The 18,355-nt window shown below is 37.6% G+C and overlaps 1 protein-coding gene across 4 annotated transcripts in view; it reads left to right on the forward strand.

Moving 5' to 3' along the window:
* LOC106065211 (paired mesoderm homeobox protein 2B-like) overlaps positions 1-18,114 on the forward strand; it is a 56,056-nt gene extending 37,942 nt beyond the window's left edge. For all 4 annotated transcript variants that reach the window (XM_056039687.1, XM_056039686.1, XM_056039688.1 and 1 more), the window contains exons 4-6: positions 14,162-14,361; positions 15,484-15,781; positions 17,000-18,114. In XM_056039687.1, the coding sequence (XP_055895662.1) occupies positions 14,162-14,361; positions 15,484-15,781; positions 17,000-17,202 (701 nt within the window). In that variant the 3' untranslated portion in view covers positions 17,203-18,114. The remainder of the gene's footprint in view (positions 1-14,161; positions 14,362-15,483; positions 15,782-16,999) is intronic.
* Positions 18,115-18,355: the final 241 nt, after the last annotated feature.

The following is an 18,355-nucleotide window of genomic DNA, read 5'->3' on the forward strand; positions in this document are numbered from 1 at the left end:
ATTTATATTTTATTACTGCTGTATGGAAGCCGACCGCATCTCCGCAAAATTAAATTTTTTTTGTTCTTATATTTTACATCAGAAGTGGTTACTGAAAAATGAATGAAAGTGAAGATAAAAGCTATTCAAACTATTGTTGTTATTTTGTCACTGGTGCTATTTTGTCATTAGTGCTATTTTGTCATTTGTGCTATTTCGTCACAGGTGCTATTTTGTCACTGGTACTATTTTGTCATTAGTCGGCTCTATTTTAGTTACAATGTCTATAATTATAATGTTTGTGATCACAGAGACTAATCTACGGAGGCGAATGTGTTTTAAAACCATTGCTTAGCGTATATAATATCATACAAAGGCATTTTAAAACTATTAATAATTTCTGGAATTTCGGTAGTCGCGGGCGGTAAAGGAGAGAGTTTAAAACCCTTTTTTTTTTTTAATCCTATTAACCAAGATCTTGTAGCCTTAAATCCAAATCAAATTAACAACACAGATCTTTAAGAAAGTAAACAAGAAATTTAGTGACATTTTGTAGTGAATTTTTTTTTTATGTCGGAATAAGGCGAATTTTTTAAATCAGTTACGTCCAGCAGACGACATGTGGGAAATGAAAGGCTTGCATTGCGGTGCTATTCAGCTCCTCGAAGACGTCTGCGCATATTGCATAATGAAGCCTCAAACACTCTGTTTCATGTCCACATTACATAATGAATCCTCAAAGACTCTGTTCCATGCCCAAACTAACAAAATGAAGCCTCAAAGACTCTGTTCCTCGTCAACATTACATAATGAAGCCTCTAAGAGTCTGTTCCATGCCCAAATTAAGAAATGAAGCCTTGAAAGGTCGGTTCCATTGTGTTACATGGTTTCTCTATATGTTATGCGGCCCCTGGAACATGTGTCCTAAACTTAAATGTCCCAATGACTGAAAATGGTTCAGTACAGGTGTTTTATATTAAGTATTTTTTAAAAATAATATTGTAAAAGTTTAATCAATAAAGGAGTGAAAACAATGATTCCTTCGAGGAGTGGCTCTTTACGCCTCTATCTTAGAGTGAGTGTACTTTGACCAAAATAAAAACAACGTCTGAAAACCGCAAACATTTATTTGCGATGTTATAAATGCTATACCATAAATTCCCTATTTCTCGCTCTGTTTCTCTCTGTCTTTCGCAGTGTCTTTCTCAGTGTGTATCTCTCTGTCCGTCTCTCTCTCTGTATGTCTGTCTCTATCTCTGTATGTCTGTCTCTATCTCTGTATGTCTGTCTCTATCTCTGTATGTCTGTCTCTATCTCTGTGTGTCTGTCTCTATCTCTGTATGTCTGTCTCTATCTCTGTATGTCTGTCTCTATCTCTGTATGTCTGTCTCTATCTCTGTATGTCTGTCTCTATCTCTGTATGTCTGTCTCTATCTCTGTATGTCTGTCTCTATCTCTGTATGTCTGTCTCTATCTCTGTATGTCTGTCTCTATCTCTGTATGTCTGTCTCTATCTCTGTATGTCTGTCTCTATCTCTGTATGTCTGTCTCTATCTCTGTATGTCTGTCTCTATCTCTGTATGTCTGTCTCTATCTCTGTATGTCTGTCTCTATCTCTGTATGTCTGTCTCTATCTCTGTATGTCTGTCTCTATCTCTGTATGTCTGTCTCTATCTCTGTATGTCTGTCTCTATCTCTGTATGTCTGTCTCTATCTCTGTATGTCTGTCTCTATCTCTGTATGTCTGTCTCTATCTCTGTATGTCTGTCTCTATCTCTGTATGTCTGTCTCTATCTCTGTATGTCTGTCTCTATCTCTGTATGTCTGTCTCTATCTCTGTATGTCTGTCTCTATCTCTGTATGTCTGTCTCTATCTCTGTATGTCTGTCTCTATCTCTGTATGTCTGTCTCTATCTCTGTATGTCTGTCTCTATCTCTGTATGTCTGTCTCTATCTCTGTATGTCTGTCTCTATCTCTGTATGTCTGTCTCTATCTCTGTATGTCTGTCTCTATCTCTGTATGTCTGTCTCTATCTCTGTATGTCTGTCTCTATCTCTGTATGTCTGTCTCTATCTCTGTATGTCTGTCTCTATCTCTGTATGTCTGTCTCTATCTCTGTATGTCTGTCTCTATCTCTGTATGTCTGTCTCTATCTCTGTATGTCTGTCTCTATCTCTGTATGTCTGTCTCTATCTCTGTATGTCTGTCTCTATCTCTGTATGTCTGTCTCTATCTCTGTATGTCTGTCTCTATCTCTGTATGTCTGTCTCTATCTCTGTATGTCTGTCTCTATCTCTGTATGTCTGTCTCTATCTCTGTATGTCTGTCTCTATCTCTGTATGTCTGTCTCTATCTCTGTATGTCTGTCTCTATCTCTGTATGTCTGTCTCTATCTCTGTATGTCTGTCTCTATCTCTGTATGTCTGTCTCTATCTCTGTGTGTGTGTGTCGCTCTCTCTTTCTTTCTCTGATTTTCTGGGTTTTTTTTCTCTCTGTTTCTCACTTTTTATCTCCATCTCTCTCTGTCTTTCTCTTTCTCTCTCTCTCTGTCTCTCTTTCTCTCTCTGTCTCTCTCTCCATCTCTCCCCGATGACACCAAGATTATCAAGAAGACAAAACGACGCCATATTGATGCTGGATTTATAAGGAACTAACTTGATTTTAAAATCGCGAAGAGCTCCAGTTCCTTTCGCCCATGACGAGGACCAGGGATCCTGCCAGCGAAAGCTGGAACTGACCTCGTCTGCAAGGGCCCATCCTAAATTAAACGACAGTTTATTCAGAGAGAGTGGTCGAAAAGGGTCTGGGGGGAGGAGGGGGCAATGGGGCGATGGGGCGCTCGCCCGACAGAAAAAGCCTGCAGCAACAATAGTCTGGGGAGCTGTTATTAAATAAATTTCCAATTAGACCTAGCAGTCGATGGCAGCCAATCTATCAGGCGATGTCTAGAGTAGACTTTCTCTCTAAGCCTTTCAAGATGTTTGCTCGGCCGTATAACGCAATTAACGGAGGCCCTGCCGAGGGTTTGCGCTTCGTGTCTGGATTAGACGTACGTTGGGTTCCATAGATTTGAAATGCTGATTTTGTTTTTATTCATCCGTCATTCGTGCATTCGTTCATGCCACCATCTTCCCTCCCTTCGTCTTTGGTTGGAGATGCTGGTCACGGCGGCTGAAAATGATGGATGGACACTTTGGTTCTGTGCCTTGGAGTGCTTTTAGTTTAATCTATCTATCTATCTATCTATCTATCTATCTATCTATCTATCTATCTATCTATCTATCTATCTATCTATCTATCTATCTATCTATCTATCTATCTATCTATCTATCTATCTGTCTGTCTGTCTGTCTGTCTATCTATCTATCTAACTTTACATTCACTTGCACCTATCCTTTGTTCTGCTGGACCGTTGGGGCACTACACAAGATCTGTCAGCCTTCTTTCTCCATTCTTATCTCTCATTTGTCTTTGATATAATTTTATTTGGATGTTCTTTCTGAAATTATTGAAGCCTGCCTGGGTGGACCACTTCGGGGCCAATTTGAATTTGTGTTTCCACACAAACTGTGTTTTGTAACCTTGTTGTTTATTGATTCACGTTTTGTTAGGCAAAGTAAATAATTGTTTAAAGTATCAACTTGACGGGAGAATGCGTGAGGAATAAATAGCGTTGTTTGCGAGAGAGAGAGAGAGAGAGAGAGAGAGAGAGAGAGAGAAATCAAAATAATATTGAATGAATATTTGCTTGTTTGTAAAATGTTTCGGATGTTCCTTCAGGGTTTCAAGATAATTTACTTCTAAACAAATTCTTAGCCTCCTGCAGAACGACGGGGGGATTGCTGCAGGCAGGGTTTGAACCCGAGATCATCGAGAAGTCCTTACGACAGTCCAACGCTCATACCACACCAGCACAGCTAAATTCTCATCGTGTTAAATTTCAAAGGGATTAGATACTAGTGAGCAAATACATGCAATTTTATTAGACTTTTCTAAGGCATTCGACAAAATTCTCCACCATAGCCTATTTAAAAAAAACACTAAAATATTTTGGCATTAATGATTCATTACATCAATTAATTCAGGATTTTCGAATAGGAAGAGAACAAATTGTAATAATAAATGGCTCCAAATCAACACCAATAATAATAAACTCGGGTGTACCTCAAAGAACAGTCTTAAGCCCACTAGTGTTTCTAATTTACATAAATGACCTGCCAAAATGCATTAGTTCAGGAACAAAAGTCAGATTATTTGCAGACGATTGCATAATATATTGAGCAATAAAAACAAAACAAGATACTGAAATTTTACAAAGAGATTTAGATGAATTGCAGAAATGGGAATCAAATTGGAGCATGTCTTTCCCCCCAGAAAAATTTCAGTTATTAAGAGTAACATAAAAAACTAAAACAAATAAAAACGACTTAGTTTATTCATGGTAAACTAGCCGCACGAACTAAAAATTCAAAATATCTTGGTATAATAAAAATCGAAACAAAGTATTAGGGTTTATTTAAATACATTTTTACAATTCAAACAAGAATATAAAACTAAAATGCTATTTAACTGTAGTGTGGCCAATATTAGAATATGCATCCTCTGTTTGGGACCCCTCAAATCAAGAAAGCATTAACTCTTTCTCTCCTGACTGACGATACCAACGTTAATTCCACCAGAATGTGGTAAATAATTGCGGAGAGAAAGAGTTAAGAAACTAGAACAAATACAAAATAGAGAAGAGAGATATGTAACAATCGAATATTCAAATTTAATTAGAGTAACACCATTAGTAAAATCACAAAACTTAGAGACACTTCAGGACAGAAAAATAAAAAGTAAAGTAGCTATAATACATAAAACACTAAACCATAACTTACAATCAGAAAAACAAAACCTAATGAAATACTCTAAAAGACACAAAGATAGAGTCACATGTCTTATTCCATACGCTAGAACAAATACATACACGTGCTCCTTCTTCCCTAGTGCCATTAGAGAATGAAATGGCTTGCCTGAATCAATCATGAAAACCAACAATTCGCAGTCATTTATTAAGAAGTATGACCAGTTCGTCACATCTAATGGGTTGGATGTAATTATCTTCTTTTTTGAAGTAACTTTTTAAATATATAAGATAAGAAGAAGATAAGATAAATCAGGTCTCAGTGGTATCTCTATAAATAATAATAGTAAAAATAATAATAATAATAATAATAATTATAGGAATGTACATAATAATTATGGAAAGTGCTGAAAAATAATGGCAAGATGTCCAGCTTTGTCAGAATCTGCCAAAAAAAAAAAAAAGTGGCGAAATAAACCCAGCAGCTACAAGGCCCTAACACGTGATCTGATTGAAAACAATATGTCTTTCTACTACAGAAAGTTCTCGAGTCATTGGACTATCTACTCTACTGGGACTGTGGGAGTAGGTCACTATAAACAGTCAAGACATTGGATTTCATCGAACCGTATCAACAATAACAAATCTATAATTATGATTGACCTTTGCAGTACATCTAATACAAAAATAAAAACATAAAAACAATGGACCTCAATCACCTCATTCACCAATCGTAAACAAACAACATTTAGCCACGTGATTCTCTATCTCTTCTATACAAATTAAGTAATAAACACGTCACGTGACAGTTCTTTTCATTGTTTTATCAATATTGTCATGTGGCTAAATGTTGTTTGTTTACGATTGGTGAATGAGGTCCATTGAGCCTCGATGGAAATTAACTTGCATCCACTGACCGAAACGTGAAATGAGAGGAAGGTGATGTGATAACTGACCTCGCAGACATCCTTGACCCAATAAGATTCTTGCATATCAATGGGCGGTAGCAGAGCTGCACAAAACAGAATATTACTCGGTGAACGCAGATAAGGGGAGACTACAAAGAATATTGTTTCCTTCTAACGAACCTCGACTCTGACAATGCTAGAGAATTAAGTTAACTTATTTTACTTTATAATAATAATAATCTCTCTTAGAGCAGAATTTAAATGTGCAGCATAAAACATTTCATAATTGGGATTTTTTTTAGGGCTTGCTATCCCAGCTTCCCAGAATGAAACGAAAGACTCGCCGATTTTAAGTACCTAGACTGTGTCATTAAAAACGCATCCTAATAAAATGTTTTCCATTTTAAAAACAGTCTGGATTGTATTATAATTAAAGTAGAAACAATATAACTATTTGCATTTCCATGTTTGCAATCATTGTACTTTAAACTGTAACTATTTAATTTGTACGCTTACTAATAAAATATGCATCTTTTTGTTAATAAAAAAGAGGCAAAAGCCAATAGGATTCCTAGGATGTAAACAGCTCGACAACTAAAGTCAAAAGCTAAAAAGCTGAGGTATCCTAAATGAAAAAGTTGAAAAAGTAGAAACAATATAACATTTTCTAGTCTCTAATGTGCATCATGAATCTGGTGGTTTTTTTTTTTTTGGTACTTTTTTTTTAATTAATTTAAAAACAGTTAAAATATTATTTTATATTAATAATAATACAAAATAAATTATATAGAAAAAAATTCTTTAAAGAAAATTATAACCACAAATATTCCAAAATTTCCAGTATGACCTTGGGGTAGACTGCAGCAAAAGTTTTCAGAAAATTACGATAATGCATGGGCGTAGCCAGGGGGGGGGTTTGGGGTTCAAACCCCCCCCCGAAATGAAATCCCCCCCCCCTTGGGAGGGGAGAGATCGGAATTTAGTGAATGATTTTTTGCTTTGATTTTGTTTATTTTAGGTGAGATTTTAATACTAAACCATCAATAGCCCCAGCACAACAAATGGGGTTTTGAGTTTAAAACCCCTTACCAGGGGGTTTTGAGTTTAAAACCCACTACAAGGGGGGTTCGAGTTTAAAAACCCCTACCAGGGGTTTTGTGTTTAAAACCCCCTACTAGGGGTTTTGAGTTTTAAACCCCCTACTTTGGGGTTTTCGCAGTTAACCCCCCCCCCTCTTCTATAAAACAAAACAAAACAAAAATGCAAACGAAAATCCCCTAATTCCAAGAGCACAGTTAAGGGAGATTTTGATTTTAAAACCCCCTCCAAAATTTACGATAAACCCCCTCTTCAATATAAAAAAAGTTAATTACGCACTCAAAATGTTAGGAGCGTAGCTAAATGGGTTTTGACTTAGTTTTTAGTTTAAACCCCACTTCAGCGGGGTTTGAAGGTAAAAATACCTCTTTAATAATAAAAACAAAGCAAATTATACACTCAAAATGTTTTGAGTGTAGTCAAAGGGGTTTTGAGTTTAAACTCCCCTCCAGTGGAGTTTGAAGCTAAAAAGTACCTCTTCAATATAAATAAAAGCAAATTACTCACACTAAAAATCTATGAACGCAGCCAAAGGGGTTTTGAGTTTAAACCCCCCGCCAGGGGGGTTTGAGGCTAAAAAATATATCTTTAGTGTAAGAAAAAAAGCAAATTACGCACTCAAAATGCTATGAGCGTTGCCAAAAGGGGTTTTGAGTTTAAACCCTTCTTCTACAGATGGCGTTTGTTTAAAGTTTAAAACCCCTCCAGATGGTTTTGAGTTTAAGATCCCCCTACAGAGCATTTTGAGGTAGAAAACCCCCAACAGATGATTTTGACGATAAAACTTCTCTTTTCGATATAAAATCTAAAGCAAACTACAGTCTCTTAATTCCAAGAGCGTATTCAAGAGTGGTTACACATTTTTACTAGTGGCAGGGCTCCCTTAATAAACTGTAGTGAATAGTCATCTGCCGAAATTGAAAAACACTAAATGTGACTCAACAAAGATGGCTAAGACAGATTTTAGTAGTCAGTTATAGAGATCGGGTTTAAATCAAGGAAATCCTATGCCGAACTGGGAGTCGACCCTTTAGTAAGATTGTGAGAGAGCGACGCATGAGGTTTGCGGGACATGTTCTCCGACAAAATGAATTACGCATAAGAAGAGTTGCAATGATATCCTAGTACAACTTGACGCCACTCATTCACTGAGGTCCTCATGGCAGGTGGGAAGCATGCATTTTGTTGGCTTTCAATACCAGAAATAGTGCTTGGCGGCGGGGCTTCGCCCCGCGCTAGCGCTCACCAGACCCCATTGCTAGTAATGGCAGGGAATCTACAATTTTATGGAAACAGCTTGAAAGCAAATGCGCCAAACAGCGCGGGAGGGTCTAAGTCAGTAAGAATAGCACATTACGTTTTTGAAATAAAACTTTTTAATAGCAGGAAAATGCACTGTAGATACCTCAGAATATGCATTTTGTTGGCTTTCAATACCAGAAATAGTGCTTGGCGGCGGGGCTTCGCCCCGCGCTAGCGCTCACCAGACCCCATTGCTAGTAATGGCAGGGAATCTACAATTTTATGGAAACAGCTTGAAAGCAAATGCGCCAAACAGCGCGGGAGGGTCTAAGTCAGTAAGAATAGCACATTACGTTTTTGAAATAAAACTTTTTAATAGCAGGAAAATGCACTGTAGATACCTCAGAATATGCATTTTGTTGGCTTTCAATATCAGAAATAGTGTTTGGCGGCGGGGCTTCGCCCCGCGCTGGGGGAGCTCCTAGCGCTCCCCGAGACCCCCTTGCTAGTATTGGCGGGGAATCTACAATTTTTCCACTAACTCATGGAAGAACCTATTCTAGGGCACAATAAACGTCTTCCGAAAGAATGAAGGGTCAGAATGCAATAAAGATTATGTACACACGCACACACACACATAAATACATATTAAAAAAAATTCGCGGGGGGGGGGGGGATCGGGGGGGGGAGAAAAAAAATCCCCCCCCCTAAAACCCCCCCCGAAAAAAAATCCTGGCTACGCCCATGCGATAATGACATGACTTTTCCAAACAAAATTATTTTTAAAAAGTATGAGTTATTAAATTTCAATCATCTCTTCTTTTTTTTTTTTTTTGTAACAATTTTCCCTTTGAAAATCCAAGACAAAGGAACCACATCCAATATCATCAGGAACTTTCTGGGGTCTGTTAGAGAATAGAGTTACAAAAGTATACAGAGAATAAATCAAATTGGTTTTAAATAATAGCACAAAATACAATATTTTTGTTAATGTTAAGTACTTAGGATATACAGCAAAAATGTTAACAATTGATAATTGTATAGAACAATCAAGTGATGAAAATTGTACATTAAATGATATTTAAACAGAAACTCGTAAACTGTAAAACAATTCGATCAATTAATTAGCTTCGACGTCATTTAATTTAAATGTGAAATACCTGGAAATTAAATACCGCAAACATTGTTCATTAGCTTAATGTCAATTGTCTTAAATTCCTTAATGTTAATTGATTTTAGCTATTGGACTATAGTTCCATGATTGGACAATGACTTCTGAAGAGCGTAATGCTTTGGTGGAATAAAATTTAGAACACAATAACCTACCTGTGGTCCGAGTGTTACAGTTATTCCCGTTCCAGAGAGAGAGAGAGAGAGAGAGAGAGAGAGAGAGAGAGAGAGAGAGATGTTGAGCTATGTTTAGGATTATCGAAGTTAGTAGCCTCTTTCCGAGCATGTTACTGTCACCATGATATTTAGGATGGCCGTTTCGTGACATCCGGTTCATGTTGTAATATTACATGTAGGCATTGCCAGGATGGATACTTGCACATTTATACGTTCATGCCATGGGCGTAGCCAGGAGGGGATTAGGGTTCATCCCCCCCCCCCCCGAAATGAAATCGGGGTCGGAGTTTAGTGACTGATTTTTTACTTTGATTTTGTTTATTTTAGGTGAGATTTTAATACTAAACTTGTCCCAGCACAGCTATGGGGGTTTCGCAGTTGAATCCCACTCTTCTATAAAACAAAGCACACAAAAAAAATATTAATGCAAAAGACAATCCCCAAATTCCAAGAGTATAGCTACGGAAGATTTTGATTTAAAACCCCCCTCCGAAATTAACGATGAAACCCCCTTCTTCAATATATGACTATCAATTTTTCAGTCACCAGATTCTATGAGCTTAGCCAAAGGGGTTTTAAGGTTAAAATCCCCATACAGAGAGTTTTGAGGTTGAAAACCTATTGCAAAAGATATGAGCATTGTTGGAATTTTAGAGCTTCTTTCGCTTAGAGTGAACCCCCCTCCCCCCAGGACACAAGACATAGAGGAAGACCAGTACGCAGTATACTAGATGAAGCCGAGAGGAAAGAGCTGGGAAGTCGTTAAAAAAAAAACTAGCAATAGACCGTGGAGAGTGGCGTGTTTTTACTGAGGCCCTATGTTCCACAAGGAACACAAAGGAACAATGATGATGATCGCAGACTAACCAATTGGTTCCATATGCTAGGATACGTTTGTACAAAAACTCTTTCTTCCCCAGTGCTAGTAGAACATGGTATGGGTTGCCTGAGTCAGCCTGGAAAACCAACGGCTGGTTTAAGTCGTTGATTAACATGCATGATTGACCTATGTACGGAATCATCTTTTTTTGAAGTAACGTCTGTATTTTATAATAAGTCTTTAAGAAATCCACACACTCTCACGCACACTCGGACACACACACACACAGTGACAAGCAAATGACCCTAACCTCCCACCAATTATTGCCCCCTTCCCTACAGGCCATAAATCTAAACGCTGGACTTCTCTAAAGCCTTCTGAGGTCAATACAGCAATTTCTTCGCACGGTAAGGCATTTTGTTTTTCAATAGCCCTCTTCTCTCTGTATTGAGTCTGGATGGTTAGTTGTGTGCTTAGTCCTCGCGCCAGTCAAGCCCCTAAAACACACACACACACACGCACATGTAATACATTAGATAATGCCCCAAGGGGAAACGGCTCCAGCAATGGCCTAATATTATGGGCAAATGATTCTATTACTGTCATTTACAGATGAATTGTAAACGGGGGTGCACAAGGATTGGTTTCCGGTCTAGAATGTATTATGGTGATGTGCTTTTACTGCCATCTCGCGACGTCTGCTCTGCAATACACTCCAGCAGAAGTGAGGACATTTATCAGAAATGTCCCTTTTTTTTTCTTTTTTTTTTTATCTCTTCAAAATAAAATAACAAAAGTAGTACATTTCATCTTCTAAATGTTTGATCGATTAATTGTAAATTTCAAAGGGGAAATTAATTTTATGATGGTGGTTAGGCAGATCTTTAGATTGAAAACATGCAAAACGTTATTAAAAAATAATAATCCATTGACACTTTTTCCATTGTGACCTTAGATTGATTTTTTTTTTTACAAATGCGCGAATCTATGAATGAAGCTTGAGTTATTAATGAAGAAGTCTGTGACCATTTAAAAAAAAACATATCTCCCTTGAAGTTTTTCATTTAAAAGTGTTAGGGTTTTTTTTTTGTGTGAAAAATCTGCTTGCATGGATAATTTTTTAAATTAAATTGTTCCCTTTCGGAAAAGAAAAAAAGTAGCCGTAGCGTCAGAACATTGGATGATCTAAAAGATCATGATGTTCGATTTTCATTTTATCTTCCAGTTTCCTGATATCTAAACGGGACGGACAAACGGACGGACAGACAGACCACACAAAACTAGCGTCTATTCCCCTTTTCGAGGACATCATAAAAAAAGTTATAAAAAGTTCATAATAGTAAGTAGAGGTTTCGAAGACTGGTTCAGAATTTACAATAATCAGGTTTTAAAGCCAATGATTTTTTTTTAATATAAAAGTATTATTTTCCAATGGAGTCCAATCAAGTAAATGTCACTAGATTATTTTCACTGAAGTAAAATAATAATGAAATGAATTTTTTCGAGACCAAAATATTTTTTAAAATTGCACTATAGTTGGTTACAATGAAGCTCTAGATCTAGATTTCGCCATTTTTCTCATTATCTGAATAAGACGAAGTGGTCGCCAGCAACTTTAATTGCCATTTTTTTTTAGAGGTTGGAGTTCCCAAACAGTTTGATTAGCCAATAATAATTAGAAAATCAAAGGTTGTTTCTTTTTTCCTTTCCTTATACTACATGTTCATTCATGCAATTCTGTCGCAAAAAGCAAATGTTTGTTTCGTGAAAGTTTCATTTTTAGAGTCTCCAACTCTCATGTCCAGAAAACAAATAAATAGTTTGTACTAATATCAGACTTAATTACTTCCACGCTTGCTTCCTCCGTGTGAGTGAAAGAGAGGCTGGTAGTTCCCTTGACAAGCTACTGAAATGGTTTACGTTTGAACCTCATTAGAGTCTCTCTTCTGGGTGACTGGCCTAGCTTTTTCTTTAGTGGTCGTCTTCTGGGTGACTGGCCTAGTTTCGTTTTTAATGGTCGTCTTCTAGGTGACTGGCCTAGTTTCTTTTTTAATGGTCGTCTTCTGGGTGACTGGCCTAGTTTCTTCTTTAAGGGTCGTCTTCTGGGTGACTGGCCTAGTTTCGTTTTTAATGGTCGTCTTCTAGGTGACTGGCCTAGTTTCTTTTTTAATGGTCGTCTTCTGGGTGACTGGCCTAGTTTCGTTTTTAATGGTCGTCTTCTGGGTGACTGGCCTAGTTTCTTCTTTAAGGGTCGTCTTCTGGGTGACTGGCCTAGTTTCTTCTTTAAGGGTCGTCTTCTGGGTGACTGGCCTAGTTTCTTTTTTAATGGTCGTCTTCTGGGTGACTGGCCTAGTTTCGTTTTTAATGGTCGTCTTCTAGGTGACTGGCCTAGTTTCTTCTTTAAGGGTCGTCTTCTGGGTGACTGGCCTAGTTTCTTTTTTAATGGTCGTCTTCTGGGTGACTGGCCTAGTTTCGTTTTTAATGGTCGTCTTCTAGGTGACTGGCCTAGTTTCTTCTTTAAGGGTCGTCTTCTGGGTGACTGGCCTAGTTTCTTTTTTAATGGTCGTCTTCTAGGTGACTGGCCTAGTTTCTTTTTTAATGGTCGTCTTCTGGGTGACTGGCCTAGTTTCGTTTTTAATGGTCGTCTTCTAGGTGACTGGCCTAGTTTCTTTTTTAATGGTCGTCTTCTGGGTGACTGGCCTAGTTTCTTCTTTAAGGGTCGTCTTCTGGGTGACTGGCCTAGTTTCTTTTTTAATGGTCGTCTTCTAGGTGACTGGCCTAGTTTCTTCTTTAAGGGTCGTCTTCTGGGTGACTGGCCTAGTTTCTTTTTTAATGGTCGCCTTCTGGGTGACTGGCCTAGTTTCTTCTTTAAAGGTCGTCTTCTGGGCAAGGTATTATAATCAGAAAGAATGTCATTTGTATTCGAACTGAGTCACTCTATATCTTGATATGTTTGTCCATATGTGTGGTGTGTAATTCTATGAAAGCAGTGCTGTCTCTATAAAAAAAAAAAGGGGGGGGGGGCATCGTATCTTTGAAGGGGTGTAAAAATAACTTTTGTCCACAATGCTTATTTCGATTAGAAGTGACTGTTTCGGAATTGAGTGATCAAAGATTAGACGACGGATTAACCAAACGACCATATAGTTTGTTTTTTTATATAAAATGGTAATAGGGATGTTTGTTTTGCGAACAATAAAGTCACGCCTATAATGTGATGGATCTTTTGTTAAACACAGTTACCTCTCTTTGCTTACACTCTGTTTTTTTAAAGATCTTGTTAATAATGTTTAAGCAATGAGATCCAATAAGAGAGAAAAAAACCAGAGAAAGCAATGTGTAAATATGTCGTGGCGATATAATGAAAGTTAAAGAATAAAAGTAAAAAAACTTCGATGATCAATACTTCTGTATTCTGTAGGAACGGGCACACCAATAAAAAAAAGCTTGCTAGAAATGCATTTGGTTCCATGTATGAAAATCTTTATAATGAAAATCTTTTCCTGACAATGACAACTAAAATTTTAATGCAAGTTCATTAAAATTCAAGCAAGTTTTGTTTCGTAGAGTTTTCGTTTTTCGACCGGAAGCTCAAAATTGGAACCAGTGAAATCTGCCCATGTGGAGTGTCACCAGAGAATGCTAACCATGTCCTCCAAAACCGTTCTCTTTACCATGAGGCACGTCCAAGACACTGGCCCCAAAAACACCCCAATAGAAAGAAAACTCTATGGAGAGCTCCCTGATTTGGAAACCATTGCGCAGTTCATCTCATGTATTGGTCTAGTCATCTGAACACTTCAGCCATAACAATGAGAACGAGGAGGAAGACTCTCCAAATCGCATGTCCAGAAAAACACAAATCAAATAGCCAAGCATCATTAAATTACGTACGATTTTTTTTCTTTGTGCATGCTCAGGTCTTCCCTACAAGATGTACCAGCACAGCCACGACAGCTCAGTCAGCCCAGAGAAGCGGAAGCAGAGGAGAATCAGGACGACATTTACAAGCGCCCAGCTGAAAGAACTGGAGAAAGCCTTCGCTGAGACACACTACCCAGATATTTACACCAGAGAGGAGATTGCAATGAAGACAGACCTGACAGAGGCCAGAGTGCAGGTAGGTCAATGAAGTTTCACTTAACTAGACATACCTGACAGAGGCCAGAGTCCAGGTAGGTCATTGAAGTTTCACTTGACTAGACAGACCTGACAGAGGCCAGAGTCCAGGTAGGTCATTGAAGTTTCACTTGACTAGACAGACCTGACAGAGGCCAGAGTCCAGGTAGGTCATTGAAGTTTCTATTACTTCACTTGACTAGACAGACCTGACAGAAACATGAGTCCCCGTAGTTCAGACAAGTTTCTCTAATTCCGTTCGACTTGAAAGACCTGACAGAAACCATAATTTATTAAACTTTACATTAAGGTCACCTAAACTTACTCAGAAGCTATATCTACTTATATACACGTACATATCTAATTTCATTGACTTTTAAGTTTTGATGTCTAGCAGCGTCTACTATTCAGTGTCTACATATTTATTCACATGCAAAATATAAAAAATCTCTTAATATAGTAAAGGTTATCTAAAAGGAAGAGCTACAAATTTACTGCCACTTCTGTCAATACTGCAAGATGTATTTCCCTTTTCGATATGAAACAAAATTAATTAGTTACCACTATTCGTGCGTTGTAAGGAACTAAATAATCGTGCAAAGTTTCAACTTGATCTGAGAATGGGACGTGGGAGAAATAACGTGTTCGAAATTTGTACCAGACAGACATGTGTCCCTAAGTTAGAGCTTATCTTATCGTCTTATCTTATTTAATACAGACATTAAAGATAAATAAAGCACTTGTCTTATGATCATATCGAATGGGGAATCTTAATAATTGTAGTCCTCTGTGAATTCGGTTATAATATAAACAAAAAGCAAAATACTGTGATTTCCTTTACTATGAAAATCACCTTTAATCATATGATTAAACTACTTGTTTTAAAAAAAGATTGATTGCTTTATGTTCTGTTTCTAGGTTTCTATGTTATGTTTCTATATTTGTATGTTCTGTTTCTAGGATAATATGTTTTGCCTCTAGGTTTATGTTATGTTTCTAGATTCATATGTTATGTTTCTAGGTTTATATGTTATGTTCTAGGTCTATATTCTATGTTTCTAGGATTATAAGGTTTGTTTCTAGGTTTATGTTATGTTTCTAGGTTTTTATGTTATGTTTCTAGGTTTGGTTCCAGAACCGGCGAGCCAAGTTCCGAAAGATGGAAAGAATGAAACAGTCTCAGTCTAACTCCAACAGTTCGGCTGTCAAACAGGAGCCCAACAGCTCCAGCGGCGGCAGCAGCAATGGCAGCAACAACAGCGGCAACAGCAGCAATAACAACGGCGGTAGCGGTGGCAGCGCCAACAACAGCAATAATAACAACTCTTCTACAAATAACAACAATATTAGCAACGGTGGCAAGGAGAAGGTCAAGTCTTCGTCCCAGATCGAGGAATCTCACAATATGTACAGCAGACCAGGTACGTAAACGGTTACTCTGTTATAGATTTGTATTGAAGGTCTAAAAATCGAACCTCTTGAGGTTTCATTATGCCCTGTGGGTAGACATTCCTAGTGGACGTATATCAAAGCATCACGGGCGGGATATAGCCGTAAGTTGGGCATAGCTGGGCGTAAGTTGGGCATAGCTGGGCGTAAGTTGGGCATAGCTGGGGGTAAGTTGGGCATAGCTGGGCGTCAGTTGGGCATAACTGGGCGTAAGTTGGGCATAGCTGGGCGTAAGTTGGGCATAGCTGGGCGTAAGTTGGGCATAACTGGGCGTAAGTTGGGCATAGCTGGGCGTAAGTTGGGCATAGCTGGGCGTAAGTTGGGCATAGCTGGGCGTAAGTTGGGCATAGCTGACATAAAAATTGGTTAGTAGTTTATGTGGATGTAATCGTACGGGATCTCCTAGCAGTGAATATCGATACTGATAACTGGGAAGACATAACCCTAAGACTCTGTTATGAAGTGTGCGTGTGTTTCTATGGTGACAGTGGGAAGATGTTAGCGATTGGTTGAGAATGATGCAAGGTTAGGTGGCATTGTCGTCATTGGTCCTAGTTAGGGGGGACGACTTCAGAACGTGAGACCGAAATGCTATGTTAATGTAGTAGTGAGTTAGATTTTGTTAAAAAATATTAGTACTTAAGTCAATGACATTTATTTGATCTCATATCAACTTGATTATGTCTATATTATAATAAAAGTTAGATTTAGTTTTGTTCACAAGGAAGTTATACATTCTCAGATCAAGTTTAAATGTCCATAATTAGTCCATGTTCATTTTGTTTTGTTTTTTATAGTTATAATGTTTTTTGTTTGGTATAATGCACAAATTGTAAGACAAATTTCCTTACGTACAATAAAGGCTATTATTATTATGTTAGAAATGAACGAGTAGTCATTCTCTGGCGCTGCCAGGGTCGAGTTTCGTTAAAGAGAAACAAAATTCATCGTAGTCCCTTCAACAGTTTCCACTGAGGAATTTTTCTGGTGATGTGGTATTATTAATGTGCCTAAAAAACGTATCAATCGAAAAAAAAATTAAGGGTAATTAATTATTTTGTTCGATATTGGGAAATGGAAATAAGGCATACAATATTGAGAGATATATTTCCATTTGGAGTACTTCCCCTTATATAAGCTTATTTTTTTAAAAAGAAAGTATTGTTATATTTTGTTTTTTTTGTTCACAGTTCAGGTGCATTCAAGCCAAGACTCCAAGTGGACATCTTCAGTGACCCATAACTCCCAGGTCCACAGCAAACAGCCCCACAACGTGCCGCCCCCGTCATTGCACGGACCTTTCTCTGGAATCCTCGGCGTCCCAGGGCACGACTACCACCCCGTCAACTCCCTGGACAAGAATACGCCTCTGTCTAGCGGACTCCTGTTTTAACCGTCTTCAACTTTCTGAAGCTTGTCATAAACCTAAAAAACTGGACAGCCGCTTTGGTCTTCCGGGCTGACCTTCGTATGAACTCAGTTCTGCAAACACAAAAGACTCATTAACTCTAGTTAATGTGTAATCGTTACAAACTATTCAAAGGATTAATCCACATTTTGTTTTTCTTCTTTGGCGTATTGATATCTAGAATGTGAATGTTTTATTTCGCTGAAAGTGTACCTACACTTCAATTTCTACGAAAAATTAAAAATGTGGAATGGATGCTGCAATACTTTAAATGTATCGCTATGGCAGACAAGCTAGACTGCTTTATTGAATGGATTTTTATGATTCAATAACATCGTATCCACAAATTCAATAAACGGAAGATTTATTATGGTTCATAATAGGGTCAAATTTTTGTTCTGACAATTTAAGACTGTTTAACGATGCTTGATTGAATAAAGTATTTAACTGATTATAATATATATATATTATTATTATATAATATTTATAATATTTATCAGAAATGATTAATGCTTTAGTAAAATAAATCTACTTCCTGGGATGCCTCAGTTATTATAATAATTATAATAATGTCGATATACTTTGACATGGCTCACTGAGATAAAGCGCATGGACCCACTGAACAAAACCATTGAACAATCTCTGTATTGGTAACATCATTTGAGGCTTTATTTGAAGTTCATAGCAGAAAATTCTTTCCTTGTATTAGAAAGATCAAAACCGAAAAATACACTAATCGTCTGAACACAGCATACAAGACAATCTGTTACGTATGAGAAGTATGCCAGAGATAATTGGAGTGACCTATATCTACTAGATTTAGGAAGTCCATTGCTTGCTCGGAGCAATTTTTGAGCTGTCAATTCCCGCCATTTTCCAGCAGACGTCGTGAGATGTTTTGAGTCCTATACTCCTGTACTCCTAAACTAAACTTAATAACCTTTAATTTTTCCTGTTGTTTCACTGTCTCATACCGAACATTGTTTCAATGTTGTTCGAATTATTTCTTTGTTTACCTGACAGTATTATTTTGTTGTTATTTTTAATTATTTATTTTTACTGCTTGTATACATGACCAAATCATTAGCAAATAATTAGCCAAAATAAATTATTTGCATTACATGCAAGTTGAGTATAC

Source organism: Biomphalaria glabrata, chromosome 8 (assembly GCF_947242115.1).
Source record: "Biomphalaria glabrata chromosome 8, xgBioGlab47.1, whole genome shotgun sequence".
Taxonomy (NCBI): Eukaryota; Metazoa; Mollusca; class Gastropoda; family Planorbidae; genus Biomphalaria; species Biomphalaria glabrata.